The sequence below is a fragment of the Chrysemys picta genome, chromosome 3 (assembly GCF_011386835.1).
Source record: "Chrysemys picta bellii isolate R12L10 chromosome 3, ASM1138683v2, whole genome shotgun sequence".
Lineage (NCBI taxonomy): Eukaryota > Metazoa > Chordata > Testudines > Emydidae > Chrysemys > Chrysemys picta.
The window spans coordinates 120,559,327-120,578,813 of record NC_088793.1 but is presented as its reverse complement, the minus strand read 5'-3'; the positions used below and the strand labels follow the sequence as shown (position 1 = coordinate 120,578,813).

The window sequence follows — 19,487 nt, the reverse complement described above, 5'->3', positions numbered from 1 at the left end:
GCCTGGGGAGAACATTTGTGGTTTCCAACGATCCCGGCGCTGGAGAAGGGTCAAGGATTGGAGGGACGGCGCATCCCGGCCCTGGCAGAACTAGGGCTCCGCGGTCCGGGACCCGCTGCAGGCGGGCGGGAAGCTGGTTTGTGGCGTTTCCTCACCATTAGGCACGTAAAGCCCAATGACACGAACACGCGGGACTGAGAGCATCCGAACCACTCAGCAATACTGCAAAAAGAGGACACTCCACGGGGCCCTGGCCCCACCCTTCCCCAAAGTCCCCGCCCCAACTCTGTCCCCTCCCCTGAACGCTCCGCCAACCTGCTCTTCCCCCTCCCCTGCTTCCCCCGAATCAAATGTTCACGGGAAGCCTGAAACAGGCAGGCAGCAGGTAAGTTGGGGTGGTGGTGGTGGGGGAACGGGACGCGAGGAGGCATGGCCCAGTCTGGCCCCCCCAGCCGAGTGGCTCCTCCGTCGGCCAGCCCTGGCCAAGAGGCTCTGGCCCCGGCGGCTCCAGACTGGCTCGGCTCGGGACCTGGGGCGCCGGCCCCAGCCGAGTGGCTCCGGCCCAGCACCCCAGCCCCGGCCCTAGCGACTCCAGCTCGGCTCGGGCCCCAGGGCCCCGCCCGAGCACCCCCAGCCCCGGACCCAGCAGCTCTGGGCCAGCTCGGCTCAGGCCCCGGTTCCGGCCGAGCACCCCTGGCCCCAGCGGCTCCGGCCCCAGCCTGGACCCAAGCCCCATGACTCCGGCCAGAGCGCAGCCCGATTCTTGCTAAAGCTGGCCCTGATCGGGGCAGTTGTTAGTTTTGCTGCAGCCACTCCACTCGCACTCGGGGTCCCCCGAGCGTCTTTTGCACGAGTGCAAGTGGCTGCAGCAAAACTAACAACTCCCCCGATCTGCGGGGGCACAGAGTCGGCAGGTGGCATCCGAGCGCGCAGCCGCCTCCTCCCGGGCTCCGGCAGCTGCTGCGCTGGGGAGAGTGGCAGGAGCTGGGTAAGCTGGAGCCCGGGGAAGAGGCGGTCCCCTTACCATGCTTCCCTATTTTCCCGGATATATCCGGCTTTTTGGAAATTCCTCCCGGATGGGGATTTGAGGACCAAAAAGCTGGACATGTCCGGGAAAATCCGGACGTATGGTAACCCTACACTCAGCCCCCGGGGACTGCGCCCTGCTGGGCTGGGCCAGCCCCTTGCAGGTGTGCTGCTAGGGCGGGGCGCGCTGGGCCCCGCCCGGACACAGGCGTGAAGCTCGCTCGTGCCGTGCGGGGGAGGGGGAGGGGCCGTCTCAGCAGCGGCTTCCTCCCTGTGAAGCGACGTTCCCTATGCTGAGAGTCCCCAGCCCAGCCCAGCCCAGCCCCCGCTTCGCAAGGGGCGCGCACCCCGCCCCCACGCCTTCTGGAACCTCCTGGAAGGAGAAAAAGAACCGTCGCTCCTAGCCCCGCCCCCTTGCCCAACATGCAATGTGACTCAGGGGGACACTCAAGGAGCAGACGCGTTGCTCATCTCAGAATCCAATCACGACCTTCAATCTAGGCACATTCTGGGCCGCATTGCAACGGGCTGCTGGATTGGATAGAAGTGTTTAACATCGTCATGATGCATCGCCGTTCCTTTCTCCTCACTTTGCTCTGTTCCCTCCCCATCGTACACTGCGGTTAGGGGCCAGTTTCCCAGCAAGCCTTGCGGCGTCACCAGCGGATTCTCCTGCAGCAGCGCGTGTATCGCTGTCTCTGTGCGCGCGGGGAAGATGGAGATGGGGGCGCTGGCCGTGTTCGGAGAGCGGATCTCCGGGGAAGCGATCCGCGGCCAGAACGGTAACGGCTGCCCGAGCGCGCAGCGGGGCCCCGGGCGCCTGACTCAGCGGCCGATGCCGCCATGTGCTGCCACGGCGGGCGGGCGGGCGGGCGGGGGTGGGAGTTCCTGTAGCAGAGGAACCCGGGCTCGGGGAGGGGCCAGGCCCCGGCTCTCAAGCTCGCTTGTGTCTGCGGGACGGGACGCGGCCTCAGTCGTTACGTGCCTCAGCCCGAGCCCGCGGAGGGGGGCGCCCGGCCGCATCTTGGCGCGCTCAGAGCTCGGCCCGGGGCGGTGGCTGCCGAGAAGCAGCTCGTGGCTGTCCACGGGCCCGTTACTTCGAGGCGCTTTCCCCGCGGCGGCCCTTGGGTGGTTGCGGCGGGGTGGCGCCCGCGTTCACACGGAGCCGCCGGGCCCGGGGGCGCTCTTGGCTCGTTGCTGTTCGCAGCCCGCTTCCCTTTAGGGCGCTCGGCAAACCCGAGCTCGTTGTTACGTGAACAGCCCCGGCCGCCATTTTTGATCCGCCTTCAGCAGGAGAGACTCGGGGTAAAGCGGTGTGAGACTTATCCCGCCTGGGTTCTGTCCTGGGACTGGCCTGCGGCTCGCTATGGGGAAAGGGCCGAGAAATCGGTACCCGTGTGCCGTGAATGTTTACCCTGTCACTGAAACGTCTGACGTGCCTGTGAACAATAGTGACCATCTTATCAACAAAAACAACAAGGAGTCTGGTGGCACCTTAAAGACTAACATTTATTTGGGCATAAGCTTTCGTGAGTAAAAACCTCACTTCTTCGGATCCGAAGAAGTGAGGTTTTTACTCACGAAAGCTTATGCCCAAATAAATCTGTTAGTCTTTAAGGTGCCACCAGACTCCTTGTTGTTTTTGTAGATACAGACTAACACGGCTACCCCCTGATACTTGACATCTTATCAACAGCCCCCTCCCCACCGCGGGGCTTTGCTTCCCGATTGGGTAGAATTTATGAAAAGTGGCCCTTGGAGTTACACTGAAGATTAAGGTTACAAATGGGTGAAACTTGATATTGGTACTCTTAAGCTTTTGCCTACATGAGACCATTCTTGTGTGTGTCCTACAAAAGATTATTAGTGTTATTGAATATAAATTATGAATGACTTTCAAAGATTAAAGCTTGCTGCATATGCAAGTTAAGAGCATGAAGACTGAGTTTCTCACCCTCTGTAGCATAGATGCTGTTTTAATATGTCTGAGGATCAAAAATAATTTTGAGACATTTTCTTAACTCCATCCGGTCACTGTCAATTAATAAGCGAACACCAGTATGTGGCCCTTAGTTCTAGTATAAAATCAAGATGCGTTAATTAAATAACGGGGTAGATAGACTAGTTTTGTGTGAAAATAATACAGCTCGGTATAAAGCTTTGGTCCAAGATCCTCAAAGGTATTGGGGTGGGGGGGGTGATGTCTCACTACCATAACTTTGAGAATCTGGGCATTAGCTCATTTGGAATGGAATCAAGCCTGGTGCAAGACAAAGACAGGCTTAGATGTAGCTCCCTAGTACTTCACTAGCCCATTAGCCCACCTTTGCCATAGCTGTAATGATCTCTTTGAAATGTTGGTGAGTCTGGAAGTTTTAGTCCTCAAAAGGATTCTTTGTACCATCCGTCTCAGTGCTTCAGACAAGTTATTACAGGAGCCCTGCACTATGAGCAGAAACCAGCTGTTTTTGAAGTGGATGCTGTGTGGGTAGAAACATCAGGTGTAGAAAAGTGGTAAAGTCTAAGGAAGCCTCTGATATATGGGCAAATTTGGGAAATAGCAGTTAAATGTTTTTGTTTTTTACAAAGGGTTGATCTCTGGAAACAAAAAATGAGCGAGTTTGGTACATTTAAAGCTTTAAAGGAAAGATCAGATTTAAACTGGACCCTTCCCATTTGACTACCACTCCTTCAGTTTACCGATTGAGTGGCTATGCTTATGGGATAGAGAAAATACTGCCAAAGTCTGAAGGAGAAGATTGACAATATCTTTTTCCTATATGAAATGGCAGAACACAGAATGAAAAGATTCTGAATGACAAACCAAATTACATCATTTATTTCTTTGACCTAGAAAGTTTTTTGGTTATTTCAGTAGCCAAAACAACATCCTTTGGACACCTTACTTGTTCCAGTCATGAAACTGCTATTTTGTAGTATCAAAGGTCCAGATCTTGCAATCAAGTGAGGTCATGGACCCGTACTCAGCTACCCCTTTTTTCCCCACTTTCCTGGTCAGATTGGCAAATGTGTTTTCAGGATTGGAGTCTAAGGCCTGGTCCACACTAACCCCCCACTTCGAACTAAGGTACGCAAATTCAGCTACGTTAATAACGTAGCTGAATTCGAAGTACCTTAGTTCGAACTTACCATGGGTCCAGACGCGGCAGCCAGGCTCCCCCGTCAATGCCTCGTACTCCTCTCGCCGAGCTGGAGTACCGGCGTCAACGGCGAGCACTTCCGGGATCGATTGCTTACCTCCAGACCCGGAGGTAAGTGTAGACCTACCCTTAATAAGGAGTCATTTTATTTCAGGTTCCTGAAATTAAGAATCTGCTGACAGAAAAATATACTGCTCTTAAAATAGATATTTGGGAAGAAATAATTATTTATTTTTATTGTTTGATTTATACAGTTATGGCTGCAGCTTCAATTGCCAACATTGTGAAGAGTTCTCTTGGTCCAGTTGGTTTGGATAAAATGTTGGTGGATGATATTGGTGTAAGTAAGCATGTCTGTCATGTTAACTTTTAAGAAAAGGGCTTACGTATTAACAAACTTACACTGTAAATTAGTGCTGTGATCTGTTCTGTTTCCGCTGAAGGCATGTCTGTTTTTTTGTGAAGTGTTTCCATCTAAAATATGCTTCATGGCTCTAATTTACATTTGTTAGTTTGACCTCTTTTTCCATTTTGTCATTAGGGATGTAAAATACTAAACGGTAAGCATTAGTCTTACTGTTAACCCACCATTAACCTCCAGCTTCGGGCGGGCTGGCCGGAGCAGCCCCAGCCCTGCTCCCTTTAATCAGTTAACTGGTTAAACATTATAATTTTAATCGCTTAAATGGTTAACTTTTTAAATATTTACATCCCTATTTGTCATTTATTTATTTATTTATTTTTGAAGAAAACCATAGTTTACAATTAAGGCTAACTGTTACTTCATCCATGATGTGCTCCTTTATTTTATAATAAAATTAACTCTTGCTCATATGCAAGTACGTTTGCATTTCAATAAACTTTTTTTTCTCACATGGATACTTGTGTGACGGGTTGGATCACAGAAACCCCCTTCGGACTGCCACCTGATGTGCCTAGACTACCTCTCAGTCCGTTTTCCCTGCCAGCTTGGGACTTCAGTACCTTGCTTTGTTTGAGCCAGACACGCTTGCCTGCTGCAACCACAGATCCAAGTCTGAACCCCATCCCCCACAAGCTGCAGGCTTAACTGAAACAGCTCAGATACCCAGCTCCCAGTGGGGTCTAAACCCCAAGTAAATCCGTTTTACCCTGTATAAAGCTTATACATAAATTGTTCGCTCTCTATAACACTGATAGAGAGATATGCACAGCTGTTCTCCCTCCCCCCAACCAGGTATTAATACTTACTCTGGGTTAATTAATAAGTAAAAAGTGATTTTATTAAATGCAAAAAGTAGGATTTAAGTGATTCCAAGTAATAACAGACAGAACAAAGTAAATTACCAACCAAAATAAAATAAAACATGCAAGTCAAAGCCTAACACAGCAGGAAACTAAATGCAGGTAACTCTCACGCTCAGAGATGTTCCAATAAGCTTCTTTGACAGATTATCCTCTTTCTAAGTCTGGGCCCAATCCTTTCCCCTGGTAAAGTCCTTGTTCCAGCTCAGGCAGTAGCTAGGGGATTTCTCATGACTGCAGCCCCTTTTGTTCTGTTCCACCCTGTGGCAGGGCAGAGGTATAAACCCCTTGGATGCCCTGCTAAAGGTGTTCCGCCGTCACACACACACACACCCTTCCTGGCAGAGCGGCTGGGGGCGGGGACCCAGACACTCAGCAAGGAGCTCAGTTGCAGGCCCTAAGGAGGGCAGGCTCAGGGGAATCAGCTGGGCTGGTGACTGGGAGGAGATATAAGCTCAGTGGGAAGCTAGCCAGGGGAGAAGACGGGTGGACTGCAGCTCTCTCTCTACCAGCTGCAGGAAGCCTCAAGGGCGAGAAGACCCAGGGAAGGGTCAGTATGGGGATCGGTGTTGGGCGAATTGGGATTGCACTAAGCACTGTAAATAAAGAGACACGGGTGAAACACCTGAAAGAGGTGTTGGGACCCTTTTCCTTGACCAGCCTAAGCAGAGAGCACAGGGACGAGAGGGAAGGAACCTGTGCAGACCCTGTGACACCCCTTCCCCCCTTATATAGCTTTGGCACAAGGCGGGAAGCTTTTGTCTCTTCGGGTCCCCACTCCTAAATGGAAAAGCCTCAGGTTTAAGATGGATTCCAGTACCAGGTGACACAGCCACATGTCCTGTGAGACCCCCCCCAAGCCTTCATTCTTCCCGGCTTGACTCACAGGAAGGCTTGCAAGTAAACAGAGCCATCTACAGTCAATTGTCCTGGTTAATGGGAGCCATCAAGATTCCAAACCACCATTAATTGCCCACACTTTGCATAATTACAAGAGAACCTCGGAGTTATATTTCATATTTCTAGTTTCAGATACAAGAATGATACAAATAGGATGAATACATGCAGAACAACATAACCTTTGCACAGATATGTTACATGGCATATCTAGTATAAAACATATTCCCGTTATGTCATATTTACATTCATAACCATATTTCTATAAAGCATTATGGGGTGCAAAGTCACAACTTGTACTAACATTGTTTAGAAAGGCACACAGAATGAATAAATCAAAACTTATTTTTGCTGCTGTTGACATGCATGCTGTTGTCTTTAAATTGTACATATTTTAGAATTAGGTACTGTTGTACATAATTTGCATTGGTTAATGTTTATAATAAGATAGAACCACATCCCATTTTCAAATATTTAGACCAGGTGATAATCTGATTTCTATCTTTCTGCTGTGCTAGCCTGAAAGCCAAAGTGAGATAGCCTTATGTAATTAATAAAAGGTAATATTGCACATTAGCTTAAACTGAGATTTGTAAATAACTGTATTTAAAATCCTTTTTAAAAATAGACTAAAGATATTCAAGCTACATTTAAGAAATCTTCCCTAGTTCTTATTTATACAACATAAAGAATTCTACCATCTAAAAGCTCATGCATATTCTTGTGTGCCAAGGCTCCCATCCTGCAACACTTGGTTCATGGGGATTAGTCGTGTGATTACATGTGTGTGGTTGTAGTATTGAAGACTTGGCTTAAAAAGACAAAGTAAACTCTTGAGGTAAATGGTCAAGATGCATGATATTGCACTAGGCATATCATTGTCATTAAAATATCTTCTCATGTTTTACAGTTTAATAAAGTTTAAAAATAAATTAGTATGAATATCAATCTTTTGTTTGTTATTTTTTTAAAACTAGGATGTGACCATTACTAATGATGGTGCAACCATTCTGAAGCTGCTGGAGGTGGAACATCCTGCTGCAAAAGTTCTGTGTGAGCTGGCAGAACTGCAAGACCAAGAAGTTGGAGATGGGACCACCTCAGTGGTATGTAGAAAGTTTTACAGGCAGACATGCTGAAAGTAATTATCAAATGCAGCTTTTGGCATATCATTATAAATCCTGGCACTGTGCAGATTAAATCTGGACCATTTCATCATGTGACAACAAATTTCAAATGCATCTGCCCCAGTGCAAACTGAAAATTGCTTTGAAGCATGTCATAAACATACAGCTAAGGGTAGCATAAAATCCCTCCTTTACCTGTAAAGGGTTAAGAAGCTCAAATAACCTGGTGGCACCTGACCAAAAGGACCAAGGGGAGAAGATACTTTCAAATCTGTGGGGGAAGTTTTTTGTGTTCTCTCTTTGTGTGTTCTCTCCGGGTCAGCGAGGAATCAGGGCAGGGAAAATACATCTCCTAAAACCATACCTGAACTAAGCATTTAAGATTACAAATTGTAAGTAATAGGAAGAAAATGCGTTAGATTATCTTTTGTTTTAGCTTGTGAATTTCCCCTAGGCTAAAAGGGAGGTTTAGTCCTGTTTTTTTTGTTTTGTTTTGTTTTTGTAACTTTAACATTTTGCCTAGAGGGGAATCCTCTGTGTTTTGAATCTGATTTACCCTGTAAAATTACCTTCCATCCTGATTTTACAGAGGTGCTTCTTTTACTTTTTCTTTATAATAAAGTTCTGCTTTTAAGAACCTGATTGGTTTTTAGTGTCCTAAAAACCCAAGGGCTGGTCTGTGCCCACCTTGTTAACCTATTTGGTTCATATATTATTTTCAAGCCTCCCCAGGAAAGGGGGTAAAGGGACTTGGGGGATATTTTGGGGAAATAGGAACTCCAAGTGGTCCTTTTCCTAAATCTTTGTCTAACTCAGTTGGTGGTGGCAGCGATACCGTTCCAAGGACAAGAATTTGTGCCTCGGGGGAGTTTTTAACCTAAGCTGGTAGAGATAAGCTTAGGGGGTCTTTCATGCGGGTCCCCACATCTGTACCCTATAGTTCAGAGTGCGGAGGGAATCCTGACAAAGCAGTTCCTGGAACCGGAGTAATGAGGGGAGACCACTGTACAAAAACTAGCATCTCTAAGCATGCTTGCATTCTGGAAAGGGGTTATTCTTTACTTACTGGCTGCAATTTGAGAATGATCATTCCTTCCCTTCCTGTAGTTATATTTGAGAGTAGCTTCTGGGTCAAAGAAGTTCTTAATTCTCAACCCCTGAGAAAAAAATTGAAACATAGGTGGACTAATCGATGGAATAGAATCAGCTGATTCTAGACAACTCATATCAGAACCCCCAAATCAGTTCAGAGTTAACTAGTGAAATGGAAAGAAGAATTAAAATGGTTTTACTCACTAATTAATTTAAATGATGAGGAACTTCTCATATTCTTTACTTATTTGTTTGTTGGAGTAAGAACTACTGTTTATATTAAGACTTGCCCATTTTCTCAGTGAATCTTTTTCCTCTTTTCAAACAGGTAATTATTGCTGCTGAACTTCTGAAAAATGCAGATGAATTGGTCAAGCAGAAAATTCATCCCACTTCTGTTATTGGTGGCTATCGTCTTGCTTGCAAGTAAGATAATCTATTTCAGCGGAAATATTTGTATTTTGCAAATCTAGTGTTCCATTATATCCAGTGAACACTTACTTTACCTTAATCCTGTATTCATTATCACCAACAATACAGGATTTTTTTCTAAGCTGATAAATTGTAAAGACTTGTGGTGGTGGTTTGTCAACTTGGTTCTAACTCAGCATTTAGTCTGCATTTCCCCGCAGAGGGAAATTCTACTAACAAGAAATAGAGAGAAATTGTTCTTGAAATGTTGTTGGTTTTTATTCAACAGGGAGGCAGTTCGCTACATCAATGAAAATCTTATTATTAACACAGATGAACTTGGCCGGGACTGCCTTATTAATTCAGCTAAAACATCAATGTCCTCCAAAATCATAGGAATGTATCCTTTGACTTGGTAATAATAAATTGGAATCTTAATTTTAAGAAAATGAGGGATATTACTGCGGAGAGCTTGAGTATCCACTTTAAATCCCATGGCAGCAGTTCTTAGTCCTTATCCTTTTTCATTATAAACCCTTATTTTAAGAGTTATAACTCCATTGTAAAAACTTGTTCTTGGTATCAACTTGGCATAAAAGGTGTATTCTGGTTTACTAAACCAAACCCTGCTTGTTCACAGGACAGTTGCAACAAGTTTTTAAATCTCTCACTTACCAAAAGAGGAAAATGGTTTGTATCACATTTTGTTAAAACCCTTAATCCTTAAACACAAGCTACAATTAACCACCTCCTTAGATGCTGAAATTGTAGTTGTTTTCTCTGACAGAAGCTGCCCCAGAGGCTTGAAGGAGCTGTTCTAATCTAAACAGCTACTTTCATCCCCCTAATAGTTGTAGAAAACATGATGATGTGCTGTGACCCTTGCCTATAATTTTTCTTGTCTTTACCAATCTTATGTTTCTTTAAAAACAAAACTCTGGTGAGTTTGCCTGTGTGTGGTTTTTTTTGTTTGTTTGGTTTTTGTTTTTTAAGTATAATGGCTTTAAAAAAATGCTCTTTCTGCCATTTACTACATAACCCATCACCCTTTTCTCCTTCCTGGGGCTGCCCAGGGGCTTTGCCCCTGTGAAGCCCACTCTGACTCAGTTCACATTCCATCTTAGCCAACATATAGCTTATATTTTGCATTAGATAGAAACATTTTAAAGCGTTCAAGCAGGTGATCACCCACACTAATCCTAAAAGTGTCTCCATTATTCCAGGCAACATTCCTTCTTGCAGTCTGTCTTCCCACTGTAGTTCAGTGATGGTTACTTGCTTATGACATCCATTTGTTTCCTTTGAAAAACTGGTTGCTAATTCAGGATTCTGATCTGACTGGGATAAAGCAGGCAAAAATAGGCTGTGTGCGTGCAAGTTTTGTGTACACAGTTTTGTATGTAGCAAATATATTATCATTGTGAAAACATGAAATAATTTGATATTTCTAAAAATTTACTGGTAATCCAGTTATGTGGACTTGCCATTTCTTCTGAGCTTTTCAAAATAGTCATATTGTATGCAAATAATACATTTTATATTTTCAATTTAAGTCATATCCTTAATTTAATTTTAATGTATTTATTTATAATCTGCTTGGAGACTTGTCGGATGTCAATCTCAACTGATGTTCTGGAGTTTAGAGCAGTAGTCCCCAAACTGTGGGGAATGCCCCCCTATGAGGGCGTGGAGAAACGTTTGTGGTGGAGTGGCAGGGCCCATGTCAGCCTCCACTGGAGCGTGAAGCAGGAGCACCACCCATTCCCACTCTGCCCCCACCTCAGCTACAGGCCCCGACCGCAGGCCCACCCCCAGCTCCCAGGGAGGGGGACAGACCAGGTATGGGGGGTGCATGATGAAAAAAGATTGGGGACCACTGGTTTAGAGTGAAGCCACATGAATACGTGCAAATGCCACAAATAACGAAGAAGACATACAAGTGGTAGGAGCCTATAATTAACTATTACTTGTTCTTTCTGTTTAAGTGCCATGCCCGTGGATGGTATCGTATGCAGATGTTAACTGCTTGTTGACACAATAGAAGAAATTACTGGAACAACTTGTAAAATGCTCTGTGAACAAAGGGGAATATTTTTTGTACAGTTTGCTTGGGAATGGGAGTCAGGAACACTTGAGTTCTAGTGCTGGCATTGCCACTGATTTGCAGTGTGGCTTTGGACAAAACATTTAAACCCTGTCCTAGTTTTTTCTAGCTGTAAAATTAGATTAATAATTATTTTACCTCATAGATGCTTCAAGGATTATTTTAAAGGCATGTTAATATAAGGCAGCCTATAAATGCTGTTTTTAGCATTAAAGTCAATGTATATATTATGCTAGTTGTCTCTGTGTAGCTCATTTTAGCCTTAACAGTATTTTAGTGATGGTGACTTCTTTGCCAACATGGTGGTGGATGCTGTGCTTGCAGTTAAATTCACAGATCAAAAGGGTCAAGCCAAATATCCAATCAGTTCCATTAACGTTTTGAAGGCACATGGCCGTAGCCAGAAAGAGAGTATTCTTGTAAACGGTTATGCACTGAACTGTGTGGTGGGCTCACAAGGTAAGCTCAGATTTTGTTTTATAAGCCTTCAGTGAGCAGAATGACTGAAGTTTATTTCGGAATATTGCTCTTATGTGGATGTTTCTAGTGATGTGAAGAATTGGCTAATAAGCTATTGTTTGTTTAGAAAAATTAAAAACAACCCTTGAAACAACTTATAAGTAAATGAATACATTCTTAAATAAAACCAAACCCTACTCTAAGCAGAAGTTTTTGGCCCCAAAAGTGAGAAGTGACAAACTCCGTGAAGTCCATGGGCTCTGCTGTTGTGTTTTATGTGAAAGGAACTTGGGTATTGCAGTGACACACCACGGTATAAAATCCAAACAGAAAAATTATGGCGGTTGCTTTAATATATTACGTTGTACTTCAGTGTTGACACAACTTGGATAATTATTCCCGTTTTACACGGTCTTATAATTACATGTCAAATATTTGTGTCATTGAAACACTATCCTGGTTCCCCAGTCGTAGGTTGTGTTTTTCTGAAATTTTGTAAAGTTACTCTAGCAGTTTAAATCAAATAAATAATTTAGCAGTTTCTAACTACCCATCTGTAGAAAAATAGCAGACACGTAGGTCCAAATTCTCCCCAGAAACTCATGGGCAGCTAGTAAGGACTTCAGTGAAACTTGCATTCATGTCTGAAGTCAATATTTGGCTTTGAAATTGTCTCAATAAGGATTTTTTAAATGAGATCTAAGATCATATACATTTTTAAATGTTTAGTCTGTCGGTTCACTTTCTTGCACTTGAATGATGGAAATAAGCTAATCGCTTATCTGGTCCTTAATCAATGCCTAGTAGATCTCAGGTTACCTTTGGAATGCATACATTGCAGTGAACTGTTTATTTAAAAACTTGCAATTTAAAAGAGACTCAAGGAAATATTTCTATTGCCCATAAGGTTTTAAAAGCGTTTTTTTGAAGTCTAAATTTTGTGCAGTCTTTGATCTGACTGTCTCATCATTGTTTATTACATCAGTTACTGTGCAGCACTTTGCATGTGTCAAGAAATCACACTGGCAGGTAAAACTGAGGCTTCAGTAGTCAGTGCTGAAGGAATGTGCATTTCAGTGGCAAAGTCTGGAATACAGCAGAGGCTGCTGTTAAGTTGCTAGTGGAGAGGAGGTTGACTGTATTGCTCAGCCTATCTAGCAAATAAGTGAGCAGCAATAAATGTCACGCAAGGGAGTTCCATCCAGCCCTCCTTAGCTTGAGGATAGTTAACTGCAGTGCAGGGCCTCAAAGGTGGACAGTGTAAAAGCAAGGAAATTGGCTACTGTCATTAGAACTAGGTTACCATATTTTGACATGTTCCACTCTGTTAAAATCAACATGTTTTTATTATCCCTTACTGGGACCATAGTAGGGCCCTGCTAAATACATCAGTTTTCTGTAGATTTACATAGTGATTACACTGGATACCAACGGGTCAGTTTTACCTGTGGTACTAATACATCTTGAACTTCTAGCTCAACAATGTAACAAACTGGGAAGCAAGGAGTCATGGAAAGGTGCTCCTCCATGCCTTTGTATGAAGAGGTAAATTAAGAAAGCAGCTAAGATTATGTCTGCGTATTGAAGAATGTCTTACTACCCTTTTCGTTGTTCTTGTCATAACATTTTCCCAAGTGTGTTCGTGAAAAGAGTTGCAGGGGGAAAAAACAGCCTTAGATGGGTAATTGTGTGTGTATTAGAAATCTAAAAAAGTAAAATAATACATCACAACTATTTTCATTTTATTAAGCATTTTTAATTAAAACTTACTTGTAACAACATTGAGTAAAATACTATTTTTATATAGGTATGACCAAGAGGATAGTTAATGCAAAGATTGCCTGTCTTGACTTCAGTCTGCAGAAAACAAAAATGAAGCTTGGTGTTCAGGTGCTGATCACAGATCCAGAAAAACTGGACCAGATTAGACAGAGGTATGCTGGGTTTTTAAAGCAAATGAGCACATTTTTCAAACTAATTTTGGTATTTTTAATTATGTACTGGGTGTATGGGTGTTCTGAAGAGTGTAATACGCAACAAAATTAACTACTGAGATAAATAACACATCTTCTCAAAATAAAATATTGGTGGAAAACATTGATCATAACTTGATTAAAATGTATTTGGATAATCTGTGTTCAGTTGAACTGTATAATTGTATTGAATTCTGAAGCAAAAACCAGTTACGTTATTTAGAATCAATTATTGGATTGATTTATATCAGAAAATAGGAAACTTTGATTTAAATAATTGATTTACAGTGTTTTACGTTTGTACTTTTTATTTTCCTAAAGAACGATTGATTCTTTTATTGGTTGGTGGCCACTAAAATATAGCCTGTACACTATATTTGGCAATTTTTGTTAACCAGGTGGGTACACTGTGTTTGTATGCTTAAGCAGATATCTAGCTTACACCTACATTAATTCAGATTCTTAATTTTTATCAGAAAATGGTGAATGATGCATTTAAGATTTTTTTTTTGCGTGTGATTTGTGTTGGTGCATTTGGATGGGTACAGGAATTCAATTAAAATGCACAAACAGAATTGTAAAGTCTTTTATTCGTTAAATTAAAAAAAATGATCAAAACATGTTTTGAATTTAAAACTGATTTATTAAACAAAGAAGTTAATGAATTGAACTGATTATTTCTGCCCACCAAGTCCTTCGGTATTTTAGAATGAGTAGATCTCATCCTCTCAACACACACTTTTATTCCTAGGTCAGGAGAGGAAACAAGACTTCATAGTTTTTCAGCTTCCAGTCGTTTCTTAACTTTGAATGTACTAGTTGTTGAAAAAACTGAAATGAATAAAATATTCTCTCTGAGCCTGTGGAAGGGGTTACTGCTGTCAAAAGCTCATTCAGCACTTCAAACTCTAGTGTGTAGCCAGTGTTTTCCACAAGTTCAGTGGTTTGACTTTCATAGATTCTAGGACTGGAAGGGACCTCGAGAGGTCATCGAGTCCAGTCCCCTGCCTGCATGGCAGGACCAAATACTGTCTAGACCATCCCTGATAGATATTTATCTAACCTACTCTTAAATATCTCCAGAGATGGAGATTCCACAACCTCCCTAGGCAATTTATTCCAGTGTTTAACCACCCTGACAGTTAGGAACTTTTTCTTAATGTCCAACCTAAACCTCCCTTGCTGCAGTTTAAGCCCATTGCTTCTTGTTCTATCCTTAGAGGCTAAAGTGAACAAGTTTTCTCCCTCCTCCTTATAACACCCTTTTAGATACCTGAAAACTGCTATCATGTCCCCTCTCAGTCTTCTCTTTTCCAAACTAAACAAACCCAATTCTTTCAGCCTTCCTTCATAGGTCATGTTCTCAAGACCTTTAATCATTCTTGTTGCTCTTCTCTGGACCTTCTCCAATTTCTCCACATGTTTCTTGAAATGCGGTGCCCAGAACTGGACACATACTCCAGCAGAGGCCTAACCAGAGCAGAGTAGAGCAGAAGAATGATTTCTCGTGTCTTGCTCACAACGCACCTGTTAATACATCCCAGAATCACGTTTGCTTTTTTTGCAACAGCATCACACTGTTGACTCATATTTAGCTTGTGGTCCACTATAACCCCTAGATCCCTTTCTGCCGTACTCCTTCCTAGACAGTCTCTTCCCATTCTGTATGTGTGAAACTTATTTTTCCTTCCTAAGTGGAGCACTTTGCATTTGTCTGTGTTAAACTTCATCCTGTTTACCTCAGACCATTTCTTTCATTCCAAACCATTTCTTAAAGTTTCTTTAAAACTTAAGCAGCAAACATTCCTTAATACTTTTAATTTAATTTAAATTATAGTAAATGTAGGTAGATTATTGTAATTTCAAATCGGCTTATTTTTAAAAATAGAAATACTTTTTGTATTTAAATATATTTCTGTTTTTTAAAATTATCAATTTTTGTCCACCCTGACATATATTCATGTGATGGTTCCTTTTCTCCCTAGAGAGCTTAAACTTTGCGCTACTGCTAATTATTCAGATGTTTGTGTATGGTTTAGCTATTTAGTCGATGATTTTTAATCCCACTTTTATAATTTTTGGTTATAAGTAAACATGTACCCGTTATCTCTTGCAGAGAGTCAGATATCACTAAAGAGAGGATTCAGAAGATTCTGGCCACAGGTGCTAATGTTATTCTAACCACTGGTGGCATTGATGATATGTGTCTGAAATATTTTGTGGATGCTGGTGCTATGGCAGTACGCAGAGTTTTAAAAAAGGACCTTAAACGTATTGCTAAAGCAGCAGGAGGTATGTATATATTGTGCTTTTGGTCGTAGTGTAGACTTCTAGTAATATATAGTGCTTCCAAAGCTGTTGGCAACCAGTTCCCTGAGTACTATTGGGCTAATCCACATACAGAGTGATAAGGAAGTATGCTTGGAATAGAAAACATTTAGGTGCTACAACGCCCTGACAAGGAGCACCTCACTAAGTAAAGAGGAACCACTGAAAAATTGTGACTGCTGAAGATGTGCAGTGAGGGGAGATGTTGGCTGGCATACGGAAGGCTCTGTCATGCCAGGGGACACAACCACACTATATCTTATCTAGAAGTCTCTGTTAACCAGACTTCCATAAAATGGGGATTATGGAAGTCTGGTTAATCTAATTTCCAACTTTCTGTAGTGATTGTGAATTTTAAGAAAAAAAATTCCGTCTATAGTATAAAATTATTCAATCCCAAAATGCATTTTATAAGGATCATCTAAAAGAGATTTTGATAGTTCAAGTCTTGTTAGAACCTTGCAGAACAAACTGTGTATAACTTGTTTTTAGCAGCAGTGTGAAAACTTCTATTAATACAGAATATGTGCTGTAAAGATAGAGTAAAAATGAACCCAGAGAGACTAAGGGGGACTATAAAATACAGTAACTGACTTAAAAAGTGAGGTTGGGCCTACAGGACTATTTATTTCCCTCAATTGCTGGCTGGATTAGAAATGCTCAATCTTGCATTTATGCTTAATGTTAAGGATTACTGATGACTATTACCATTCTGTTTGCCCTGTAAAAGTAAAACCATTTGTTGTGTGAGGTTGATAAATAATAATGAGTTGGTATTGTCCACACTAACTTCACAATTTTGCATTTGTTTTAAAGCAATCATTTGTTCGTCTCTGGCTAATCTGGAAGGTGAAGAAAGCTTTGAGGCATCAATGCTGGGACAGGCAGAAGAGGTGGTTCAAGAGAGAATTTGTGATGATGAACTGATTTTAGTCAAGAAGTAAGAACACTTTTCTAGCGTACATCACGCCTTGGAAACCTATTTTGCTAAACCTTTAGATACAACTTCCCATTTATTTACTGCCATGCAGTCTCAATGCTATGAGCAGTTATACGCGTGGGAGAGAGTATAATAAGGCCATTGTAAATTTGTGATGAAACAACCGATGTTTCACCATCCTTGCTAGGGCTGGACATCTTTCTCAATCAGACCAGTTACAATCTATCAGCCTGTCCTATTGTTGTGTAGTTGACTTAAAGAATGTCTCTGAATAGCTTATCTATAACTACAAAAATTACTTTTCTAAATATTGATGTGTGAAAACGTAGAGGAAAATCCAGTCAGAATGGTGTAACTGTATTATCAGCTTCACTAGTGATTATAGTGATAAAGAAGTGGTTATATTGTGTCTTCTTTGACACTATCTAGATTTGAAAATGCTGCATACTAAAGTTTGATTAAAACTAGCTCTGTATAACCTTTTGGTGCTGATTTAAACCCATTTAATGGAAGGAATTAATATTGTCACATGAATATCAAGAGCAGCAATTCCTAACTGAGTGCATTTTTCCTTTTCCCTTTTATGATTTTGCTATGCCACAGTGATAGGAATGGAAACTTGTTTGTGCCTTGATCTGCCTCATCATAAAACATGTCTACACACTTAATCGGTTTCCCATGTTTTCTGGTGTGATCACCTGGTCTCAGTTTCATGAGACTAAAAGACATTCTCCAGGATGTTGAGTAGATTACAGGCACTGAGTTTGTATGTTGAATAAAGAAATCCAGGAGAGTTACTGAGAGGAGTCTAGCAGAGGAATTGAGGCAGTTTGTTTATTTAAAAAAAAAAAAAAATCTAAAATCTCTAGTGGCAGTAAATGTGTTTAAAATGCATGCATTTCTATGACTGGTAATGACAATTTTCGTTTTCTCACTCCTATGGTGTGGAAATGCCTTGCCTTTCTTGCTGAGAGGTAAAGAATTTTCTGATAGGGTGAGCAAATCAAAATGCATTAGCCAGGATAGAATATCTGGGATTGTCTGAGAGGGGTTAATGTGAACTGACGGGTTACCTACAGATGTTGCAAGTGATGATACAAACCCTTTAGGAGTAAGATCCTACATTAAATGTTTGAGGAACCTAGCTGTAGAAATGAGATGGTAAAATAGCAAAGCTTTTTCTCCAGAAGAGTTTTTCTGATCTGCATGAAGATAGAAGCATGAGTTAACTGACTTTTTTCCTCATTTTTGGACAGTACCAAGGCTCGTACTTCTGCATCAATTATTTTACGAGGAGCCAATGACTTCATGTGTGATGAAATGGAGAGATCCTTACATGATGCTCTTTGTGTAGTTAAAAGAGTATTGGAGTCCAAGTCTGTGGTACCAGGTGGTGGTGCTGTAGAGGCAGCACTTTCAATATATCTTGAAAATTATGCAACCAGCATGGTAAGTGCAGTTTACAAAATAACAATGTTTCATTGCATAACACTAAAACTTTTTACTGTGGTGGTTCTAATACGTGAACTTTGCTTTTAAGTACTTTGAGCTTGGTTCTGCCGGATCTTGAACTACTATTTTAGTACACCAAAATATTAACTTCAGTCTTCAAAACAACTAAGAAATAAACAACCTCATACTGGGAACAGAAGAGTTCTTCCTCTCCCTACATCTATTTTCCCCCTTTATTGTTCATACTCAATATAGATTAAGTGTCTACCTGCCTGTGGTGCTCTAAAATTATGGCTACATTTTTCCCCTTGTATTGCATGAATTGGCTTGATGGGTTTCAAAGTAAATAACTCTTCCTCCCTCTCATTTAGGGATCACGTGAACAGCTTGCTATTGCAGAATTTGCAAGGTCTCTCTTAGTTATTCCAAATACCTTAGCAGTAAATGCTGCCCAGGATGCCACAGATCTTGTTGCAAAGCTGAGAGCATTTCACAATGAGGCTCAAGTTAACCCAGAACGCAAAAATCTGAAATGGCAAGTATCCATTCAAACAATTAATAGAAGTGAAAGGCTGTGTCTTAAGAGTTTTGTAAATATTGACTGCTTGTGTAGAAGTCCTATTACAAAATATATTGTAAATTTACTTTTCTCTGAATTTCCGTTCTTCTCCTGTGGTGTAGTTTAGCTGCTCCTATGCACCATAATTTAGGAACTATGAGCTTGCTCTGGGAAACTTTATTTTCCTTCAGATAAGCATAGTGGTAATCCTCAGAAGTTTATGCTCTAACTTTAGCCAAATTATGTGTATTACCATAGTGCCTAGTACCTATGTGCTACACAACAAATTAGTCTTGTCTAATTCATTTCTTGCTTGCAGGATTGGTCTTGATTTAATCAATGGGAAACCTCGTGATAACAAACAAGCTGGTGTCTTTGAGCCTACAGTAGTCAAAGTAAAGAGCTTGAAATTTGCAACAGAAGCTGCAATTACTATTCTACGAATTGATGATCTTATTAAGTTGCATCCTGAAAGCAAAGATGATAGAGGCGGGTGCTATGAAGATGCTGTTCGTTCTGGAGCACTTGAGAACTAGTCTGGCTTTTATTTATGTTACTGTTTAATTGTTCATCTTACACTTCTTCCCAGTATTGTACCTAGAGTGTATGTTAATAAAATAGGGATAGTTACAAGAGAACTTTGCTGTCAAGTTTGTGTTCTTTATTCAGCACAG

General features: G+C 41.8%; 1 protein-coding gene and 1 non-coding gene across 2 annotated transcripts; both read left to right on the top strand.

Moving 5' to 3' along the window:
• The first annotated feature begins 1,270 nt into the window (after positions 1-1,270).
• On the top strand, positions 1,271-19,451 carry TCP1 (t-complex 1). Its single transcript, XM_005305713.5, has 12 exons — positions 1,271-1,808; positions 4,442-4,527; positions 7,346-7,474; positions 8,916-9,013; positions 9,288-9,398; positions 11,380-11,561; positions 13,369-13,495; positions 15,651-15,826; positions 16,679-16,802; positions 18,059-18,251; positions 18,626-18,789; positions 19,133-19,451. The coding sequence occupies exons 1-12, from the start codon at positions 1,742-1,744 to the stop codon at positions 19,347-19,349; spliced, it is 1,674 nt and encodes a 557-aa protein (XP_005305770.1). The 5' UTR covers positions 1,271-1,741; the 3' UTR covers positions 19,350-19,451.
• On the top strand, positions 3,695-3,829 carry LOC112058991 (small nucleolar RNA SNORA29). Its single transcript, XR_002888187.1, has one exon. It is a non-coding gene; the product is annotated as a small nucleolar RNA SNORA29 (small nucleolar RNA).
• Positions 19,452-19,487: the final 36 nt, after the last annotated feature.

Coding starts and splice junctions, on each gene's coding strand:
- TCP1 (XM_005305713.5), top strand. CDS start 1,742: ATGGAGATGGGGGCGCTGGCCGTGTTCGGAGAGCGGATCTCCGGGGAA. Junction 9,399..11,379: donor TCCTCCAAAATCATAGGAAT/GTATCCTTTGAC, acceptor ACAGTATTTTAG/TGATGGTGACTTCTTTGCCA. Junction 18,790..19,132: donor GAACGCAAAAATCTGAAATG/GCAAGTATCCAT, acceptor TCTTGCTTGCAG/GATTGGTCTTGATTTAATCA.